At 39.8% G+C, this 22,632-nt stretch overlaps 1 protein-coding gene across 4 annotated transcripts in view; it reads right to left on the bottom strand.

Moving 5' to 3' along the window:
* The window catches only part of brf1b (BRF1 RNA polymerase III transcription initiation factor subunit b), a 67,615-nt gene that overhangs the window by 8,494 nt on the left and 36,489 nt on the right, over window positions 1-22,632 (bottom strand). For all 4 annotated transcript variants that reach the window (XM_053489061.1, XM_053489058.1, XM_053489059.1 and 1 more), the window contains exons 13-16: window positions 12,814-12,884; window positions 12,501-12,582; window positions 10,666-10,718; window positions 9,800-10,068 (exon numbers count right to left, since the gene is read on the bottom strand). In XM_053489061.1, coding sequence (XP_053345036.1) covers window positions 9,800-10,068; window positions 10,666-10,718; window positions 12,501-12,582; window positions 12,814-12,884 — 475 coding nt within the window. The remainder of the gene's footprint in view (window positions 1-9,799; window positions 10,069-10,665; window positions 10,719-12,500; window positions 12,583-12,813; window positions 12,885-22,632) is intronic.

Genomic DNA, 22,632 nt, shown 5'->3' with positions numbered 1-22,632 from the left:
AACATATTGTGGAAAAAGGTCAGACCTCTTTGAGCACAGGTAATGCTGAAACACATTAGAGCGCCAGAATTACTTTTAGATCTACACTAAAGAATAGTCATGGTTGGGCAACTCAGGAGAAAAAAAAAGATCCAGAATCTAGTAAATGTTCTTTTATGTGTTTAATGAAGCAAGGGCACAGAAGATGTTTGTTCTGGTAGCATAAAGCCATGGTAATTCTTAAGACATAAAAGAAGAGTGAGATGTGTTTAGAAGGCGTCTTGGAGTGAGGCTTTAAATGTGATTCCTGAACTCTGACCCTTCACCGTACATGCTTTCTATTGTTGTGGTTTTTATTTGCTTGCGCTGACAGGGTTTGGCCGGGGCTGAGCACATCCGCACGAGAGCTCCCACAATCCCTGTGGGCTGGCAAATCACACAAAAACAGAGCCAACCGGGAGTGACATCCCATACACCATTCTTTGCCAGCTCCCATGTGGCGGTCTGCTATGTAGGTTCTTTTTTGCCAGTGTGGATGCATTAACAACATTTGAGCTAGGTGTGAAGGACACCTTGGAGAAACGGAGTTTGTCAGAATGTTCTCGTGAAAGGTCAGGATAAAGGAAAACCTTGTTGAAGTCAGAACAATGAACACAAAGTCTTGCACAGTAGCATGGTTTTCATTAGATAATTAGCAGGTCAGCATTGATTTCAGTTCAAAGACAGTCTCTACAAAAGGGAGAGGGTTAAATCAATTTTTTCACATAAAAGCTCTGAAAGATCTAATGGATTATCTTTGCGCAACAAAGTCCGAGAGAATTCCACATGGATCAGCGAAACACTCCATGTTATCCCACGTAATGCCAGGAAAGCCCCACACTGAAAGCATCAAGCAGCATCTGGTAATTGTTGTTATCCTTTGATTCAAACCATAAATAAACAGTAAACCAAAATTTGAAGAAAAAAAAGTAAGTTTCTTTTTTAAATCTTAACTGGTAGCAAATTGCAGTGACCATACTGAGAGCAATGGAATAGGTCATATGTGTGCCTGGTCTATGACATAGTCTGTGTGGTATTGGAACAGCCCCAGAAAGTACAGAATGCTTGCTTGCTGGACCGCCCTGATGAGGGAGGGGCGCCATCCTGATGCCAGGTTGCCTGTCTGCTCCCACCCTAAGACAGATGGCAAATGAGCTGGCTAATGGGGTGAATTCAGGCAAGATAAATTTACCCACTTAACAATCAATCCTATGTTGCCATATCATCGATAATTTTCCAGATACGAAGAGACACAGCGGAAAGAAGGACTTATTTAGGAGTTTTGTGTACACCAATTTTACTGAATACATACCTGCAAATGAGTGGGCTCCTACATGAGTACACTGTTTTTAAGAAGTTCAATATTTAGCAAAACAATGTTGAACTGTAAATTAAATTACAATGTCACATGTGTCACATTAACCACAATATTTCAGTCACCTTGTAGTAAACGAAGAGATTAAGGTCACTGTAGAAGATTCAAGATCAAACTCTTTCTAAGTTGACGGCTCGCAGGTAGACAAACACTTTTAAGTGGTTCTCACTGTGAGCTCATAAAGCTCGGCACAGCTGTAACATTTTTTTTTTCTGTGGATGATCTCTCTAACCCTGCGGGGCCCATTTTGCCTGTGAGTCAATAAGGCATTTCAATGAAATCTGACTGGGGAAGTTATAATTCTGTTGATTCAATATTGCATGTCAGTTGAGACCGAATGAATATAGAATGGGGGCTAAATGCAGACCGAAGGAGACCATAAATAGCAGATCATAATTCATTAAACAGGACCGTGTGTAAGTTTTTGAAATGCATAGCTTCAATCGCTTAAATTAAACGAATGACTAAGCTGGAATTCCAAATTCATAATATCACTCTAGCCTGATTGGAATTTACTCCTGGATGCTATGGCTTCCCTTTTGGCAACTAGCTACTGTATATATATATATATATATATATATATATATATATATATATATATATGTCTACAACAGTGTGTGTGTATATATATGTGTATATATATATATATATATATATATATATATATATATATATATATACACACACTGTTGTAGACAAGGCTCTTAACAATTTCTGCCATTTACTTAACAGGCTTGAAGTGTTCCATGTACCAAACGACAACACTGAATATCAACAGTCTATCTAACACTTTAAACCTCCTAGCAGCATCGAGTATCTCACCAGCTGCAAGTAGAAATGAATATACGAAACTAAAATACATAGGGTTCACAGGTTTAAAGGTGGTGTGAAATCTATTCACATTGTGACCTTTTAACCTTCACACTGTGAGAAATGCCTGTCCTCCCATGGCTGTAGCTCCCCAAATCTTACTAGAAAATGCTTTCTGTCTACATTGCCACATCACTTTTGGTGTAAAAGCTAGTGATGGGTCATTCATAAACGATTCGTTCTTTTTGAACGAATCTTTAGCATGACTCAGAAAAACAAGTAGTCTGGGAGAGTGATTTGTTCATTTTCTACTGAGTGCACATGCGCAAAGCATCGCAAAACCTCTACGTAGAGGAAACAGAAATGAGTCCAAACGACTCTGGTCCGAATCGTTCGTTCTTTTGTGACGTGACTCCCATAGATGCTGTGAAGTGCAGCACACAGGGAACAGAACTGAACAGTTCTTTTCAATGAGTCTTTAATCCTGAGTCCTTCAAGCCTGTTAAGTAAAATCTTTTGTCACGTGACTCCCATACACGCTATGCAGTGCAATAGATTCAAAAGAACGAACGACTCAGACTAGAAGATATGATGGTGAGTGACTCATTTTGCTTATGATAATATGTCCTTAGCTACCTTGTAATATTTTCATTACTGGAACTTTAGCCAAAATTTGTGTACGTAGACATATTTTGAGTCTGTCTACTGAAAATGTAACATTTTATTTCATTTCTAATCAAAAGAATGAAATGAACTTAATGATTCAAAAAAAGATGCATTCATTTTGATGAACGAGATTCAAAGAACCGAGTCACTACAATAATTCAAATGTCCCATAACAAGTAAATGCAGAGTAATAATAATAATGTAACATATCAGACTGAGAATTTCAAAACTACCAGCACTACAGTATGTTTTGCATTCTGCAGGAAGGATCTTTTAGATAAGCAGAGGAGAATATAATGGAATTCCCATGAGCCTGTGCTCAGGACACGCCAATGTAATATATGAGATACAGCAAGTGAGCGCAACCATCATATCTTTCCCACAACAAGAGACGTCTGGCTCCACTAAAACATAATAAAGGTCAATTGTGAGCAAGTCAAAGGTACTGTTCGTTGCACTGCAGAAGTAGTAGGACTAGCTGAGACAGTCTTCAGACATAGATCACTGATCACACTCGGACCACACACACACACACACACACACAAACACACGCACACACACACACACACACACACACACACACACACACACAGAGAAGGGGGTGAGAAGTTAAAGCACCAAAGAAAGCTCGCTTACAAAGCATGAAGTCATTAAACATTCAGCACGCGCCCTCAGTTCCAGTGCGATGAAGAAGATACTGGAAGGATGCATACATTAAGAGTTTGGTGAGCTCCACACCTTCTGGTGTTAAGACAGCTTATCACACGTCCTGCAGACTGCTCCCCCACCCCAGGGTCTGGAAGCTGAGTGAGGGAGCTTGGCAGGAGGGATCCAAGGGAGAGAAGGAAGAAGTGATTATCCTCCTGCTATCTTCCTCTCCAGTAGTTCAGCAGGAAGGAAGTACAAGGGGTTGTCCTGCACTGTTATGACTGTGCTTGGCCCATACCTTTGCAAACTCAATTTTCTCAAAGGATGTCTTCTGTGTGAAATAAACAGACTGTGACACTATAATGCTAACTTTACTACACTGGCATGGATATAATGAAATAAGACATGGCTTAGAGCAAAATCTACACTTACTGGCCACTTTATTAGGTACCCCTTGCTAGTAAAGGTTTGGAGCCTGCTCTGCCTTCAGAACTCCCTTAATAATTTGGTCTTTGGGGCCATGATAGCACTTCGGCATACATCAGTTATACCAAGGAATTACTGTTGCCGTGCTATTAGCTCAAACCAGTCAGGACATTCTCCTCAAACTTCTGGCAAGGCATTTTTACTTAACCACAGCTCACTGAATATTTTATATTTTCAGACCATTCTCTGTAAATCTTATTGATAGTTGTGAGTGAAAGTCCCAGTAGATCAGCAGTTTTAGAAATACTTAGACCAGCCCGTCCCATGTTGAACAAACCATGTTCAAAGTCACTTAAATCACCTTTTTACCCATTCTGAAGCTCGGTTTGAACTTTCGCAGATCATCTTGACCATGTCTACATGCCTGAATGTACTGCGTTGCTGCCATGTGACTGGCTGATTAGATAATAGTGTTGTCTAATGAAGTGCTTGTTCATCAGGGACAATTTTATCATTTTGATTCATACACATTTCATACAAACTTCCATAATTCTTTTGATCGTGTAAACAATGACAATTGTTAAAAGCTCTATATACAAATAAAATTGAATTGAAAGTGAGTAGTATGTGTATATTCATGTAATATTTATATATATGAATCCTAACTGTTTACCAACATTTCATTATTTTATTCATCTTTTATAACTTCTACATCCTGGTGATGGTCAGGGTTTTATCCGAAGCCAACCCTGAGAACAGTGTACATAGGGCGGAGATAAACCCTGGCACCACAGACCCAGCAGGGCACATTTCATTAACCCAAGCTATTTATTCAATTTAGTGCAATTCTCTGTTGGCACAGTATCCGAGAAGCTCCCAGATTAATCAAAGTGATTATTTTACATGTATATTTCATGCATATTGTTTTTGCTCGAGTTCCTTTTGTGCCTGCTTCATTGGGGTGAAAGGAATGAATGTACAACATCAAAAAGCACCTGGTGTTGTGCTTTACACTTGACAAAACAGACAAAATTAACTGTTGGTACGTTTTTTCCCCTGATTCAAATTCAAGTACAGATCTTTGTTGTATATAACTCTAAAGATGCACTCTTTTAATTACATTACTTGGACTTCAATATGCTGCAGTGTTACACGAACCAAAAGCGTGCCTAATCTTACACATAATGAATGATTCATAGCAACACTGATAAATGAGTAAAATAAATAACTCACAAGATATCTTTCCCAGTTTGAGAATTAATGTGTTACTCTGGATGTTCCAGAATATGTTTAGAACAGCTGTACAAATCCTGGATAGTGAAAAACTGGAACGCTGAAAGTGGCATCACCTGCCAAAAAAATGCAAAGGAACTGCTGCAGCTCAATCTCTCGCTGACACGCACACATTTACAAGCAAGTACCGTGGAAGCTGTTAAATCCAGCCTGTCTTCTAGTGAACAAAACAGTGTGGGGGAGTAAAATATGCCCTAAACTGATCACACAAAGAATCTGACATGGTGCAGGGTGGCTGTAAAGGAAGTACCAATTTTCTCTTCGTGTGGGGCTGTGCAGCTTGGTAACAGCTCTTGCTGTCATCATGATGCCCTTTGTTGCAGCTGGTCAGAAAGACAGTGAAACCCAAAGAGCAGGAGAGTAGAGAGGATCTTTCTTGCCACCTCCGCTCATGTCAGTAAGTGTACACATTCTTGATGCCACCAGGAGACATAGGCCTCCATTAACAGACGAGGTCTAGTCTGGCTTAGAGGGATAGAGAGTGGGAACGGGCTCCTGCTGAGACAGCTTGAGCAATGTGAAATGTGACTGACTCAACCTCCCTCAGCACCTAAAGAGCAGATGGAAAGGCGAGGCGAGAAAGCTCAAAGGGTTTACAAGATGGCCATTCGGTGCTACAGTGCTAACTGTTCACCATGCGCCTAACCTGCTGCTGAACCCACCCACTTGATCTCTACTGAGCGGAAAAAGCAATGTGTACTTTAAATAGAATTGCATAAGTGAAATCAAAATAACGATTATAAATGGAAGCTTCGGGGAGCCCAGTTAGCATTACTGAAATAAATCTTTCTGCACATTAGGTAGAATTTATTGTTTCAATGCAATTCATTTACTCACTGCTAAATCATTCAGGGACTTTTGAAGTTGCTTATTGGTTGCTTTTGTTACTTGATAAGTGTGTTGCCAGCAGGGTCATCATTCACCAATGCAATTTTGCAATCTAAAATGTTTAGGTTTCCCTGAGAAAAACGCTCACAAACACTGCAACGTCCAGCTGTTATAAAGGATGTTGTTCCCATCAGCAGGAAGTGGCTCCCTGACTCCTACAACCATGCATCCTTGAGACTACCAGACCACAGCCCACTGATAAATCACATCCCGAAACAATAGAAGACTTCATGTTGTGAAATCCGATCTAAAGCCTTTTAGGTCAGAGGTGAGGCGTAAAATAGCCCCAGCGATCAAGGCCGTGACCACGAAATGAAGTTTAGCTAATTTAACTTTGGATAAAATTCCAAGCTTCCCTTTATGCCATATTTGTGCCTTTTCTCCCTTATGATACATGCTAACCTTGCCTTCTCTCTGCCCCTTGAATTAGGAATCTTCTTGTGTATCATCCCTTTTATGGTGGCAAGTATGGTTACGGAGGCACTGGCGAGGGGAGGGCAAAGTCTTCCGAGACGTAATCGGTCACAGTCTCAATGTGTCTGTAGAGGCCTTGCTGTATAAGCTTAATATGACCAGACTTTAAGAAAACCCAGCATCCTTTCTGTTCTGGTTACTAGGGTAGTTACTTTTGGGATTTAGTAATATGGAGCTCTTTCATTATAAACCATGTGGCATGGACCACTATTGGTTGATTGGAAATGATGTCTGAAAGCTCTGTGCTGAATCAGCTGTTTGGTTAGGACAAGTGGCCAAACCCATAATGCAGGATGAGTGATATTTGATAAAAAGTTAGAGTTGACTGGAAACAATGACAGTTGTGGTAAACACTGCATTTCCACTGAGAAAAGCCGGCTCCGGAAATAATCTGTGAAATGCATTGAGTAACTCTGTTTTTAGGTCATTTCGAGCTATGTTTGGAACATCAATATGATGTGAACATGATGCAAAGCTTAATTAATACCCCTGTCAAAAAGCCAACAAACACATATTCAGTACTGCGAAAAGTCTAAAGCCGCACCTCATTTCTTTATATTTTGCTAGATTTGTTATTTCTTTATGTAGTTATTGGGAAAAGATCTCCAGGCTCCTTGAAGGAATTTTTTGGCCCCTTATTTTTGCTTCTTTTTTTCAGTCCAGTCCCTGTACCTGACCAGTTTCAGAGGAATTTTGTTGTTTGTTAAGCCACACGGATTGTGGTTTAAAAAACAAAAATTGAGAATACTATAGAAAACATCTACAGTAAGGCATAGGGTAAAAAAAAAAATCAATGCAGTGATTCTTTTGTGTGGAAATTTGTGTATCGCCACACTGACTCCAAAATAAATATTTTCAATTATTTTATTTTTTTTTTTATATATGTTTGTGGCGGCATGTGGCATAATGCTTAGCACTGTTGCAACGCACCTCCAGGGTTAGGGTTCCGTCTCAGGTCTGTGTGCATGGAGGTTGGATGGTCTCCCTGACCTTAGTGGGTTTGCTCTGGGATATTCCAGTATTCCAGTTAATTCCGACAGTCCAAAGACATGCAGCTTGCAGATAAGTGAGGGTGTGTGTGTGTATGCCCTGCAATGAATTGGTATGCTGTCCAGGGTGTACCCTGGAAAATAAGTTTGCTGCTGCGGTTGTTACATAAACGACCAGTTTTTATATTGTATTGTTAGGCATTTTGTAGCCTGTCACAGTAAACATATTATTCAACTAAATTTAATTTGAAGAAATTAGGAGCCTTTTTTGACAGTACTATACTTCAACTCTTACCTTTATTTTCAGTCGGAAAATAAGGCTGAGAAATCCAAATCTCCTGCTATGTTATCATTAGGCAAAAAAAGCTGCACAGACAGAGTGGGGTCCTAATTCTCAGCTGTGTTACATGAAAAAATTCTGGCTATGAATTCAAAGCAGGAGAAGGTACTGTAACATGAAGATCAGACAAGCATCACATAGCACTCTGGGAGGAGACACGTCTGGATGCCTTGTCACACTCTGCATAGACGATCCATAAGCAGGTCCTTCTGCCTCGAGAAGTTAAAATTTGCACTTCAAAAGCTGAATTCTATGAAAACTAAACACTTATAACCTTAAACAACATGCAGGAGTGCATATAGAGAGGAATGGAAGCAAAAAAAAGAGAGCAGAAGAAAGGTACTGCATGGCATTTATGCTGTACTTTATGCTGTACTTTTCCATGAGAAATGCTTTTCTATCTCTGTTAGTTCGGAGGTTTTGTAGCCTCTGTAGGAGGCTGGCACAGTATGTGTACGTGTGTGTGTGTGTGTGTGTGTGTGTGTGTGGGTGATGGATGGTGGCGTTGAAACAGTGTGTCTGCTTTCTTGGGTAAGTAACCAGGAGGTGTGGGGTCATTCAGTTTAAGCAACCGTGTACGGATAGGCTTGTATATACAAAAACAGATTTTGTCTTTCTGCTCTTAGTCTGCCGAGTAAATATGCAAAATAAATATGCAGAGGTTAAGAAACTGAATGCATTAGCACAAAGTTGATGCAAATAAGATGCTTCGGTGAAAGTGAGTGGCAGATATCAAGCAAGAGTTTTGAGCTCTTTCAGCACTTAATTCTTGCACAGGCAAAGTAAAGAAAATATGTATGTGTTTTGTCGATAAACCATGCCCGTGTTTGTTTGGTATAAGAAATTAAGGCACTAAGGCCAAATTGTCTTCCCACGACAGCTCATTAAATGTTTTCCCATGCTCCAGCAGGAGGCAAACGAAATGTTTTCTCTCAACCAAAGCTGTAACTAAATTAGAGTTTATTGTCAAATTTGTTCCACGTAACATCCGTGACATAATTTAATACCTTTTAATAAGCCTTAGCCAGCCAGTGGCTAAAGTAATTACGCATCACAAGTTACATCTGTTTTTAAAAGCAAGCTTTTTGTTTTGGACAAAAACAATTATTAAAACCTTAAAACTAATTTTAGCAGTTAAAAACTATTATTTCGCTGCTTAAACGCCTAAGAAAAAAAGTGCAATTTACTTCTCAAGAATATTTTTAAAAAGTGCATAAAGTAGTCTACAGGCTTTTTCTACATATTGTTTATTTTATGTGAGCATAAACGTCTGTAGAGATAAATGATCATCTAATTGCTTTTGCTAAATCTGGAACACAAGACCTCTACTGATGTTCATATTTCTGATTCATCTTGACAAAAATGAAATTAGTTTAAAAAAAAAAAAAAAAAAAAACCCTACGAGGAGAATTCACAGAATGAGACCCCTCACTGAAACTCTGTCTGGCACAGATTTATTACTTTTCTTACAGAGACATTTGGAGTCCTAGAGGACTATTAATTGGAAGGTGAAAGCTCAGAGAAAGCACCGCAGGGTGCCAGATGACAGCAAACAGAAAAGACTGGCACATAATTGATGACGGGGTCTCTCTTGGTGGAAACGACTCTGAAGGTCAGCCAAAGCGAGACAAAATTATATAGACGGACAAGGAAAAAGTACTCTGTCAAGGACGGTGAGAACCTTTCGATTTTGTCTTTTGGCAGAGGTGCAAAGAAAGTAAGTATTTCACCACTCACAATAAAAGCTGCACTATTATAGGAAGGCAGGTGAAGACAATGAAGGGAAGTTCCTTCAGTGCAAATGAACCCATTATTCCTGAATCATAAAACACCTTGCTCTGCTGAAGGCAAATTCTCGGTCTTAATTCTCACCTTTTCCCCATGAGGCTTGCAGGCTTGGCCAGACCCAAGTTGCTCTTGTTAGGCTGCTTCTTGCGGCGGGTGAGCTTCTTACGTCCGGGGACAACATCGGACGCTTCCTCTGACGTATGTGTAGGGCTGCTGCTGCCTTTGCTGTTCAGGTCTCGCAATACGTCGTAATTGATTTTGCTTGAAATCTTCTTCTGTTCCAGCATCTTCTCTATCGCCTCTCCTGCAGTGCTGGCCCGAATGGGCTCTCGTCTTTTGGATGTTTTTTTGGGCTACATAGTCACAAAAGAGAGCAAATTAAACAAGCTGGAGGGACAAAGTTCTGAACTGGAAAAATGCACAAAGACTCAGTACTGATTAAATGCTCTGCACTGAGGACGATCCTCCAACTTATTCTAAACAGGAACAGATATAGATCACTCGATTGCAGAGCCTAGATTAGGTCCTAAGGCTAAAACGGATACTTAGTCACAGAAACCTACTGCACAGCGGATGATGGAAACCCCACCAATATTAACAGGCAGCCTGTGAAAATGATTCAGCTCATATGATCACGTGTGCACTCCAAAAGCAGTGTTTATGTTTCAGAGCAGATCAAATCCCAGCATGCCAGCTCTGACTTCTGTACATGCTATGTGGACCATGTCCTCAGCATCTTATTACAGGTCCGGCGGTGAAGATAAGACCTTTAACAAAAAGGTTAAGTGCGCACAGAACAGGGAGTTTGGGCTAATCCAAAGGTGTAGTCGGGTTCACATGAAAAGGGTGTGGATCCCAGGGACAAAAAAATGTGTTTAAGAAGTCTAGCATGATAGCAGGGCAGGAGCCAGGACCGTGGCGTAGGGTTGTCAGAAACCTGATACACTCACCTTCTCCTTATAGATTCCTTGTTCTTTCTCTTTAGCTATCCTTTCTTCCTTTTCTAAAAAAAAAAACACAAAAAAGTAGAAGAAATATCATACAGAGGATTTGTTGGATGCAGATGTTGGGGGTTTTGCAGCAAAGACTAGATAATTAAAGAACGAAAAAAATATAAACAGTGTTAAACAGTGATGTAATATTTTAACATACTGTAATAAATTATGTCTTATGATGATGACAATATGCTTTGGAGAACACTAACCAACAAAAGTCAAAGTTACAAACAAAACAACTGATTAAACATTAAAATATATTTTGACTGAAATGTTCAAGTTCAACTTTTTTTTCTGTTTAAACTGTTTATTATTAGGTAAAGTTACTTTAGTAAAGTTGATGTTTTTGCAGTGTTATAGCACTTACTGTACTGTATATATTGTGTATATTTAATACACAATATATACAGTAATATACTGTATTACACGATGTATAGTACTGTATATATTGTGTGTTAAATAACCGTTATTTTTGGTGCATTAATTTAAATGGTGAAGCAGCAAAGATGCTTGAATGGTAAAGATCTAAAATTAATTCCAGATACACAATATCACCATTTCTCTCAAACATTGTTCACAAATCAGTCTAAATGTGTGATAGTGAGCACTTCTGCTTTGCTGAGATAATCCATCCCACCTCACAGGTGTGCCACATCAAGATGCTGATCTGACATCATGAGTAGTGCACAGTGTACCTTATACTGTGTATAGAGAAATAATAGTGTATTAGAGAAATGTAACTTTTATTATGCGCACAAATTTAAAAACTGCATCATAACGCTTGATGAAATCAGTGACTACAAACCCTACAATCATATACCAATCAATCTCTCCAGATTCTCCGCGGTCCTAGGTCTATCCCACTAGACATGTTTTTAGTCATGTCATGTCAAAAGCTTGGTTGTATTTTCTGTATAATTATCTTTTTTATACCCTGAGTGTGTGGTGCAAAAAAAGGCTTTCCTGAACATAAACTCTCATTTGAATGAAAGGTCCAGTAGCGTGCAAACTCCAGGTCTGATCTATAGGCAGAAGTTTTTTTAACTTCATAATTAATCAAGAACATAGACATTTTTATAGCCACTAAATTATGTATGCAGGTCGCCACACTTGCAGCTCATTTCATTTGTGTATTCTTTAATCATCCGCATGCTGATGAATGACCAAGCGAACTTGGCCTCTGCGTCACTTCATACTTATATGTTGGTGAGAGAGGACATCATGGATGATTACTTAAGAGTTGTTAAACATAGCAAACATGCTGTTGCTATGTTAATATTAATTTATAGGAGTGACAAAATTTGCGACACATATAATTATTGTTAGAAAGTACATTTCAGTGCATTGTTTTGTCCTGGAATAAGGTTACTTCAATTAAATATGATGACAATTTTTATCAGTGGTGCCAATAATTCTGGACCGGATTGCACTTGGTTTGACAGCAGGTTACAGTCTATATCAGAATTAAAAAGGCTTTCTGCTAGACCTACAATGATGTAACAAATTAAACTTACGAATAATGAATTATGCTTCATCTCAGACTTATTCATATCCGAATGCTGGAGGAAGGGAAATATCCTAAAATTTAATTTGAAATGCGCTCACAGGTACTGTACTAGCTCACTTTATCAAATGGGTTTTTAAGGCAACAAATCTTTTCATTTCATTAAGCTCTATTTTTATCCCAGACATTCTCTGGGCTTCACACCTGCTGGGCTGATAGCCATCTGTACCGCGAGAACCAAGTGTGTGTTAATGAGTGTGCTAAGCTCATCTCTCTGTTCTCTTACCTTTCTGCTCCCTTAGATACTCCTCATTTTGCTTCATCCACAGCTCTGTCTTAGCCTGCACCTCCTTCTCATTGAGAATGTACTGCACACAGGAGAGCAGAATTGATAAGGGGTAATGCTACACAGCAAGACTGCAAGATCTCAAATCGTTCTCTAATGAGCTGATTAACCCGCAGTGCGTTCAGGCAAGCGGGTTGGTGAACATAAATTACAGCATCACCACCTAACAGGCTGTAAGAGCTTAGAGACGGGGGAGGCACAGGGGATGTTTCATGCTTCTCTTTTGTCTTTATTATGTTTATAAGGCACAAACCTTTTCGATCTCATTCTCGTCGATGCCTTCCAGGTCGAGCTCACCGTTATCTGACTTGTCTTCTGCAGACACTGAAAGGAAAAAGGTGTACATTAGATAATGTCTTAAAGTACCATGATATGATATGTTATTCCATTTCATTTGCTGTTTTATCATTTTTATCTCTAACAATGATAACTGTTTTCATGACCCCTTAGGACCCCTATGCTCTCTTTTCATTCTAACAACAGCAGACTTTCCCTCCGATTTTATTAACTTGACTCCGTGAAGGAGTCGTCACAATGGACCATACGATCAGCCCAACAACTTGGCACAGGTTTCACGCCGGACACCCTTCCTGACCACCACTGCATCCAATGGCTGAGGTTTGGGCATTAATTAGGAATCGAAACCAGGCCTTCAGCATGGCAGGTGAGAAACCTACCAGTGTACCACCAATGCCTTCCAAATATGACTTTGGTATAAAAGTAAATGCAAAACATTTTTAAATGAGGCAACAAACATATAAAAAAAACGAGGCAACAAATTAAACAAGAACAAATTCATTATTATATTATACTTATTTTCACAACACTGTATTATTGTCACCTTTTATTCAGATATTTAAAAATAGTAGGTTGTATTTCTTTATTCCTTTTTCTTAAAAGACCACTTTCACTTCATAATGAGACGTTGCTGTGGGAAAAGAGGACAGAGAACAGAGCCCTCTGGGACACGCTGTTATTGGAAAATAGTCTTCAAGGTGATTAGAGACATTGGCCCAAACATCACACATTGACCCTGATTTTATCACATTCTGTCTCATCCCTTGCTTCATAAGAGTAACATAATCAACAGCTTTTATTAGGGCCAAAATGTGCTTGAGGTTAAACCATGAATTCGTGTAGTCAACCAGCAACATTACAACATATTTTTTCACATACTTGCCTATATACTACGCATGGTACTGGAGGATTCCAGTAGGGGGCACACTGGAGAATTCAATCAGACAGTTTTGCATGAAATAACTAAACATGGAGTTTAGTTTTCACATTGACAGTTAAGACAGCAGTTCTTATTTCCTGTCAACTGGTTAGACATGCATATTCATCATTGTCTAGCAGGAAGGATAGACCATACAGCTGTGGGGAATTTTCTTTAAAACCTTCTGCCATTTTTGAAGTGCACATTAATTTCTGAAGATGTACACAAGCTACGCACAAATCCAATGTAGGATATGCAAGGCAGCCATCAAGCTGTGGGGAGACCATTAGTGGGGGGCACCATCCTTAGCTGTTGGCACCATCACTCCGCACCTACAAGGTTGGGGGTCCAAATTTTGCCTCTGGTCTGTGTGTGTGTAGAGTCTGCATGCTCTCCCCATGCTTTGTGGGTTTACTCCAGTTCCCTGCGATCAGTCAGAAGACATGCAGTGTAGGCTGATTGGGATTTCCAAATTGTCCTGGTGTGTCCGGGCACGGCTATGGGTTGGAACTCCACGCAAGGTGTTCCACTGCCTTGTCCCTCCCTTGAGCTTCCCGGAATAGCCTCCAGGTCCCACGCGACATGGATAATAATAAGCGATTGAATATTTCCTTTTTGTTTCACCTTTTTATATTGAATAAACTTGTGACCTTGGAACATACCTTGGGTGAATTGGATTAGCAAAAGGTTAGCTGACTGTCAATTTACGCTCATCAAGCATAAAGAGGACGGAACATGGGCTAACAATAATCCTTTGCAGCAGTAGCGACTTTACCCTTTTGGAAGACATAAGTGCAAAGTGTCACTGTGCAGATGACAGATGACATTTATAAAAAAGCAGGCAGTGGCTGTTTATCTGGTCTTCCGGCCAAGCTTTCCCATTAACCCAGCAAATGCCCTGAGGCATGATTTAGTGATTATCACCAGGACACACAAGCAGGGAGATAATTCAGCTTAGTACCTAATTTTTAAATGAAACAGAATCAACTGCCTGCTTGACTGGAGGCTGGGAGACAACAAAAGGAAGGAAGCCAAAGAATTCCAGTTGTAATTAGACCGCCGTTCATTAAGGAGACGCGTCACTGATGTGCAGCTCTGTCAATAACACATGCCCCTGCCAGCTCTGTTCAGTTATCATTCATAATAAGCAAAAAAAAAAAAAAAAGGCTATATCAAAGAACTTATTTATTTATTTCTTCTTCTATTTATTTGTACACTTTCTCAAAATCATCCAAACTGTAAGCTGTTTATATGTTTTCTCAATTTAAACATTAAGGCAACTAGAAAACTATGCTGCACCATTAAAAGATTGTGACCAATTCAGAGCACACACCTGTCTGGTGCGCTAAACACAATTAGCATTTATAAGAATGGACGTGTTCATTTCAGTAAAAAGGGTAAGAAAGTACACAATGTCATAAAAGGTAACTGAAAATACTGTCTTTTAAAACGGGCCAGTCTACAAACTAGCAATTTAATCGCTAAATAGAAATAGAAAAGCATGCTAGAAAAATTTCTAGCATACACTCATTAGCTAAGTTTAGATAAGCAATATAATGGGTTATGTCTAATTAATTGAGGAAGCCAAAAATCAATGATTCCTGACCAATCATGGTGAACTGTGGAGCTCTATCAGATACTAATCCAGTATCAGCATCAGTCATTATGTAATTAAATTCTGAAAACCCATACTAAAAAAAACAGTGCGCTTACACAGGAGTAGCTTATTGTCATAGATCACTATTGAATATCACTACTACAGATGAATTATATTGAATAATTCTGCGACCTGGATGTGGAATGAGTAAAGAATTTCTATAAATATATTTTTACCTGAAGTTTAAATGATGACGAGCTAAACTACTGCACTTCGGCATAGCATGGCGCATTCAGTTTTATCAGGCGACTGACAGAAAAAGCTTTTTCCCTGATAATTAAGAGCGGCGAGAGCAGCGCGAGGAGGTCGACCTGCGATATTGCTGTGAATTAGATGAGCCTCCGTGGATCAGGATCTCTGCAGATGTTCATTATCCAAACTGATTGGTGCTTTCGACATGACCGACATCTCAAACACACACACACAACCCAAGAAGAAAACCTAGACCGAGGAACAACTAGGACTGAGAAGTTCTGATTTTACATAGGGAAGAAAATTAGGTCACAGTCTGCCAGATAGCTTATGCTCCCTTTCCTGCTTGTGTGAAGTCATTTCAGATTCAGCTTGTAAGAGACTAGAGACACACATACAAAAGGAGCTTTCACAAGCCTGCCATCGTTCTGTGATAGCAAACACACAAAGAAAATTTTACAATTATGATAAAACAGCCTGAAAATGCCGAAACCTACTATCACGAATAGCCGACTGGAAATCCAACAAACGTGAGTTAAAGGTCCTGTTCCTTTGCACCACAGCTAAAGCTACTGTATCAGTCTGACTACATACTTTCCACTTTTGTAACATGATAAGCACTGTGCAAGGTTATCACCAGACATAGCTTCCATGGCACAGTAAAAAGGTTTATTATCAGCTGCTGCTTGACTCTCTCAAGGTCAGAGGTGATGAACAATGACTGTATTCATATTTTAACAAACAAGATGCTCACTGGCCTGTGATGATTCAGTTGATCGTTTTGACTTTAATAATTCAAACAAGTCCAATAAACCCATTAAACAAGTAGACGAAATAGCAGCCATAGCTCCTGAGACAAGAACATGTATCTTGGCGATTGTTTTTTCTCCTTCTCCTTCTTCTTCTTCTTCTTATTATAATTATTATTTAAAATGTAAATATTTAATTCTTATTGACTTCACTCTGATTCCCACCCCTTGCTGCACTACACACATCGGTGCCGATGTGCAATTAAATCTGACAGTGGAACGCTTTTCATAGGGACCAATTAGCATGCTCGGGTGACAGATGGTCTTTTCCGAATCAGGAACATGCATGTACGTGGAAACGCTGCTGAAACCAAATAAAAAGCCAACTTAAAAGCCTCCTGCTGTAAGTAAAAGTCACCTTCTGGTTAATCATGTCGACAGAAGGTGAAGACAGGCTCTAATAATATGTGAGGACAGAACACGAGACCTCTTGGCTGAAATGATGGTCAAGGACTGATGGTGCAAACACAAGGTGCTGACCTAGAAACCTTGTCAAAAGAAGATAATAAGCATATGCTTGTTATTAAATTACATTCACGAACATTTTAAGCCTAGTCAGTTCCTAGGAAACCAAAGGATGGGACTGGGAAGTACAGTAGAGCATTTAGCCCAAACCAGAGCTGCACTACATGGACAAAAGTATTTGACCAAACCCGTTTATTATTAAAGCGCTTAACCTTAGGGGCAGTGGTGGCTCAGTCGGTTAAGGCTGTGGGTTACTGGGTTACTGATCGGAAGGTCGGGGGTTCAAACCCCAGCATCGCCAAGTTGCCACTGTTGAGCCCTTGAGCAAGGACCTTAACCCTATCTGCTTCAGGGGCACTGTAAGCTGGCTGACCCTGCGCTCTGACCCCAGTTTCCTAATCGGGATATGCGAAAATTGAGCAATTTCCCTCTGGGATTAATAAAGTTCTAATTATTGATTCTTTTTATTATTAATTTTTAATCTTTAGCATATCAAGACAAAAGATTGACAATCTTGGACAAAACTATGATTGGAAGGTTTCAGGAAGGCACTTTTCTATTCCAACATGAGTGTGCCTCAGTGCACAAAGACATGGTTTGATGAGCCTGGTGCAGATAAACTTGACTGGCCCTCACAGAACCCTGACCTTGAACTGGAACAGAGAATGCGAGCCAGGCCTTCTCTTCCAACATCAGTGCCTGACCTCATAAATACAAAATTAATAAAGACGAATTTTCACGAAAACACTCCAAAATCTTGTAAACAGCCTTTCAAGAAAAGTGGAAGCTGTTATTGCGGTAATAGGGAACCAACTTCATATTGATGTATATGTATTTGGATACATTGTAGGTTTGGCCAAATACTTTTGTCCATATAGTGTATGTTTAATAGTGAAAGTAAAGGCCTTTCAATGTGATGAGAGATTTAACAGCTGTGAAAACAACTTGTTAGTGGGAAAAAAAAAATAATAATAATAATAAAAAAAGAATTGCCTTGAAGCATATTGGGAAGAGCACTTGGACTTTGGAGCAATTGAAAAAGGTTATGTGGTCTGGTATGTGCAGAATGACTGTGTTCCAGAGCGATAGGCATGCCAGGGTAAGAAGGGAAGCACATAAAGTAATGTACCCATCATGCATAGTGCCCACTACACAAGCCTCTGGAGGCAGTGTTATGATCTGGGGTTGCTTCAGTTGGTTCAGCAATATTGTGTGACAATATAAAAATATTGCTACTGTATATGTGACAATGGAGGCAAAATTAAGTCAGCTATGACCTAAATGTACTGAATGACCAGTATGAATGGAAATGTTATTCCTTGAGAGCACAAGCATAGTCCATGGCTCAAATTGTGAAAGAGTGGTTCTGGGAGCTAGCCAACACATTGCGTGCTTTACTGAAAACTTAAGGTGGTTGAACGAGATATTAGAGTATTCACCCTTTTTTTTTGCCAGGCAGTGTATAGAAATTAGCTTTTTCCCTTCCTTCACCAGCACATCCAATTTTCTTTATAAGTAAGCTAATTTCCTATAAATGTTAAATAGTTCTCTTTGACAAGCTGTCAGTGCCAACTTCACCCAAGCACGGCCTGGCACATGAACACTGGAGTAAACGTCAGGGCTTGCAGTGGCTGTCACTTATCAAACTCAGCGAAGCAAATCACAGCAGCTCCTCCCAGAAACTGCACTGAGGTAGCTGCGAGTATGGAAAGAAGAATACAGCCAAATGCAATTAGGCTTCCTTTCTGCTCTGGATTAGAGTTAACTGGGGTGGTTGAGAAGCTCTCCATATTGTGCATTGGGACCTGAAGGTCATCCATAGGCTGAGGCTGAGCAACCTGGTTGTGCAAAAGCAACCTGGAGAAATACAGGATTCATCATTACAAGCCGTGCGAAAGGCTGAGTTAGGCTCAAAACCATGTAATTTGCTTTGAGATGTTTTTTGTATTGCATGTAATACAGAGTGGCACCAGAGGAGCCAGAAAGCTGCTACCTTGTAGCTGGGGGATGTCTTTAAACAACAGCAAGCATGCTGTGCATGATAAGACAGGGAACTAACTCCAAGCTGAAGCCTGAATGTTGTGAATTCAGCATGTTTTATATTTGCCTTTGAACTTGAATTAGCATAATTTAAATTGCATAATGAGTCACGTGAATGATGTTGCAACTAAATAGATAGGTTTGGTATGAACTAATACTGAAAACATGTGCTCAAGTCAATTAGGTTAATCGCTGCTGATGACGGAACTAAACCTCCTTGGAAAAAAACTAAGATTGCTCCCAAAGACATAAAACCACTGCTAAAATGATATACATACAGAAAAGGACTTAGACTCATATCGATACCGATCATGCTATCTATTGTTAAAGCTAGGGCTTTAGCTTCCATACATGTTCATACCCACGCCATGGAAAACGTGACTGCAATATGGCAGCACAACTTCCGAAAACCCTTTTCAGCCTCTCCGCAAGTTCCCACTGTTTGTGCTGTCGAGCCAAAGGAGTATATGAGATAAAATATGTGTAAATGTCACGGCTCAGCTACTGCATACTGTTTATCAGAATCCATCCTCTGAGGGAAAAAGGCAATGCTCCCACACACACATCAGTGTGCCATAAACAGTAGCAGCATACTCCATGCCTATAACTGTGAGGAACTATAAACATCCACGCTACTTCTCCACTGCTGGAACAGGAAACTGGTGGCTAACGCATTTTCAAATCTGTCAATTATTCTAGCGCATGTCTGGCACCATCGGCTGCTAACACAGGCAAATTCAACACATCTACAAGGGGAAAAACCGTTGTGGATGCATATTCTGCCCAACTCCCCAGATATTCAAGTGTTAACCATGAACGTTGATGAAAATTATGGATACTGGGAAGGTTTTATTCCTTTTTATTTCATTGGTCCACCTGATTTCAGTGATACTGTGAACGTTTTAAACAAAGCAACACCTTTCTGATACTAATATGCTAGCTAGCAGCTACATGAGAATACTTCGGAATCCTGATCCTTCTCTTGGATCTGAAGAAAATGAAAAATAATAAATTAAAAAAAGAGCTATTCTCCCAGAATCCCTAAGCATATTTTCATCTTGTCAATCATTTCACTCTACCTTTGCCGGAAAGGTTAAGCATTACAGAGGACTGTGGATGGTTTGACTCTTTTTAAAATCCTCCTGCTGAATGTCATCCCGGAGTTTGGCTGTCATTTTGCCTCTCCCTTTACCTCAGGCCATGGGTCCATCACTCTAAATCATCCACAGCTGCCAGCTCTCATGGCAGCTATTAGACCTTTTTTTTTTGTTGTTGCCCACAACGGCAACGGTAGCACAGATTTTGGCAGCGGAGATTGTCCACCCATTGAGGGAGAAAGGGTCAGAGGAAGCACAGAGTCACGCTCACTCAGCAGAAGAATGAAACTGCACAGTGCTACTATTTGTGAAACCTGTCAGCGCTTCAGGTTCTGAGAGCTGCAGCTAGAACTCCCATATGGAAACAAAAGACTGACGCTGGAATAATAATGTAAAATCAATGTGAATGACAGAATGACTACAGCAGCCTAGTCGCTTTCTGGTAAATGATCTGATGAGGAGATAATGCTCTCTCAACACATTCTGTGGTCTGAGTCGTGTTGACGATCACTGTCTTAACACACTTTCAGAAGCCCAATGGCGTCTGATTTAAATTATTCGTCAAGCACGTGATATACATGAATGTTTTGTCTTTAAAGGATCGTTTTGCACTCTGTCAGTCTCAGTCTGTGCTGCCTTTTAAATAAATGGCAGAGTTCAATCAAGGTTCATGGAACCGTAGCGAAAAGACCGATAGATGACTTTCCTTGTCACTTCTTTATGTGGTTTTGGAGACATTCATGTATGATGATGCCTCATTTAGACCCATTATACAATATCTCATTCATATAGCGTCAAAAAGTGTCTACTGAAAAAAAAAAAAAAAAGATTTTGGTAACATGAGCATGAACTACTTACAACCATTTTCTGGGCTAAAAGTGGCCTGCCAGTCAGAAATAGAGCTGCTTTAAATAGACACTGATGAGAAGAAGGGAAGGAGAAGGAGGCTGTGGAACTAAGAGTGCCTTCTTTTCTCGCTGCGTCTGTGACGAAGGGTGTAAGAGACAGAGAGAGATAGAGAGAGACAGAGAGAGAGCGAGAGAGAGAGAGAGAGAGAGAGAGAGAGAGAGAGAGAGAGAGAGAGACAGAGATAGTTGGGTGCCATACACTGCTGCTTAGTCTGTCACTCTCTCTCACACTCCCCCTCTTTCAAAACTGCACACAAGCACATTCTTAAACACTCCCTTTCACAATCCTCACTTCACACTTTCTCCACCTGTGTCTATCTAACACTTTTGCTTTCTCCCATCTCAACAATGCGACTCTATTTCCTAGCCCTTTTTATTTATTTTATTTTTTTTACAATCTTTATCCACACTCTGCAGGTTTTAACCCTCTTTTTTCCATCTCTTCATGATAATCCACACAAATCATTATGAAAGTGTTTGCAGAAGCTGAGATTTTTCAGTCTGCTGCACATTTTGTTGTTATTGTTGCGAGGAGGTGGAATCATTCCTGCGGAGGAGATGGCAATAAAGCCGTGTTTACCAGAGACTCTAAGAGGCTTTTGCTACTGCAGAGTCATCAGCCTACTCTGCACAAAGCACGAAGATGATGGGGGAATAATATTGGCTCACAGCCACCCTCTGAAAAACCCATAAACTTCAGCGGCATCAGCAGATACTTCCAGTCTGCATCACAGCTGTGCACTTTCATCACGGCACCCCTGGCCTGCCCCGGGGAAGGCTCTACTGCTGTGGATAGCCCCGAGCATCAAAGAGTGAATAACAAAATCCAGGTCAATGACAGGGCAAAGATGAGTGTCAAAGGGCAAAAGAGAATGGTGTGAATTCAAACGGTCAGTGCTGAGTACGCTGCAGCCTTGCTTGGCTAAGCAGACTGGATAGGATTTTTAGGTGTTTGTATGGAAAGCATTAATAAATGATGGCCATATTAACACTTCAGAGCCCTCTTACCAAACAGCACATCAGCCAACGACAAATTACCTCAAGGTTAATGATCTCTAAATGGATCATGCTTTTAATTACAAGCCTAACTAAGTAAAGATCAATTGAATTGATGTTTCGGGTATCAATACTACCTAATGTGTTGTACCTATTAGTGCACTGACAACATATAATAATTAAATACTACTTGTTTATGTATTGATTTTTTCCTATCTAGTCACACAAAATGCACATGAGCTTGTTATAACCAGAAGGCAATTTAGTGTAAAACCTATCAGTTTACAGCTCCTGCGAAATCAGAATGACAGATAATTTATAAAACAAATAAACATGGACACTACTATCTAAAGAATATTATGTTGCATTAAAGTTTCCTCTAGATTCCGTAATCTGTACAAAGAAAACTGTGGGATTAGGCAAAATCCTGAGTGACTGCATTCTTTAAACATTAACGCATTTTATTTGTGACTGTTTCTGAAACTTAATCCTTTAGTCCATCCTGAGATAAGGAGAAAATACTCGATTAAAACTTTGAAACTGCAGCTGAAGATCCTACTTGAGGTAGAATAAAGTATTTGGTGAAAAAGCATTCACTTTAATAAATAAGATTTAGGTATTGATTAACTATGGAAGAAAGCAACCAATTTTCAACCAATTCTAATGTAATATCAAATGTATCACCTATGGCA

Source organism: Clarias gariepinus, chromosome 27 (genome assembly GCF_024256425.1).
Source record: "Clarias gariepinus isolate MV-2021 ecotype Netherlands chromosome 27, CGAR_prim_01v2, whole genome shotgun sequence".
In the NCBI taxonomy this organism is placed as follows: Eukaryota; Metazoa; Chordata; class Actinopteri; order Siluriformes; family Clariidae; genus Clarias; species Clarias gariepinus.
The sequence above is the reverse complement of the archived record's forward strand: the minus strand, read 5'-3'. Positions and strand labels throughout refer to the sequence as shown.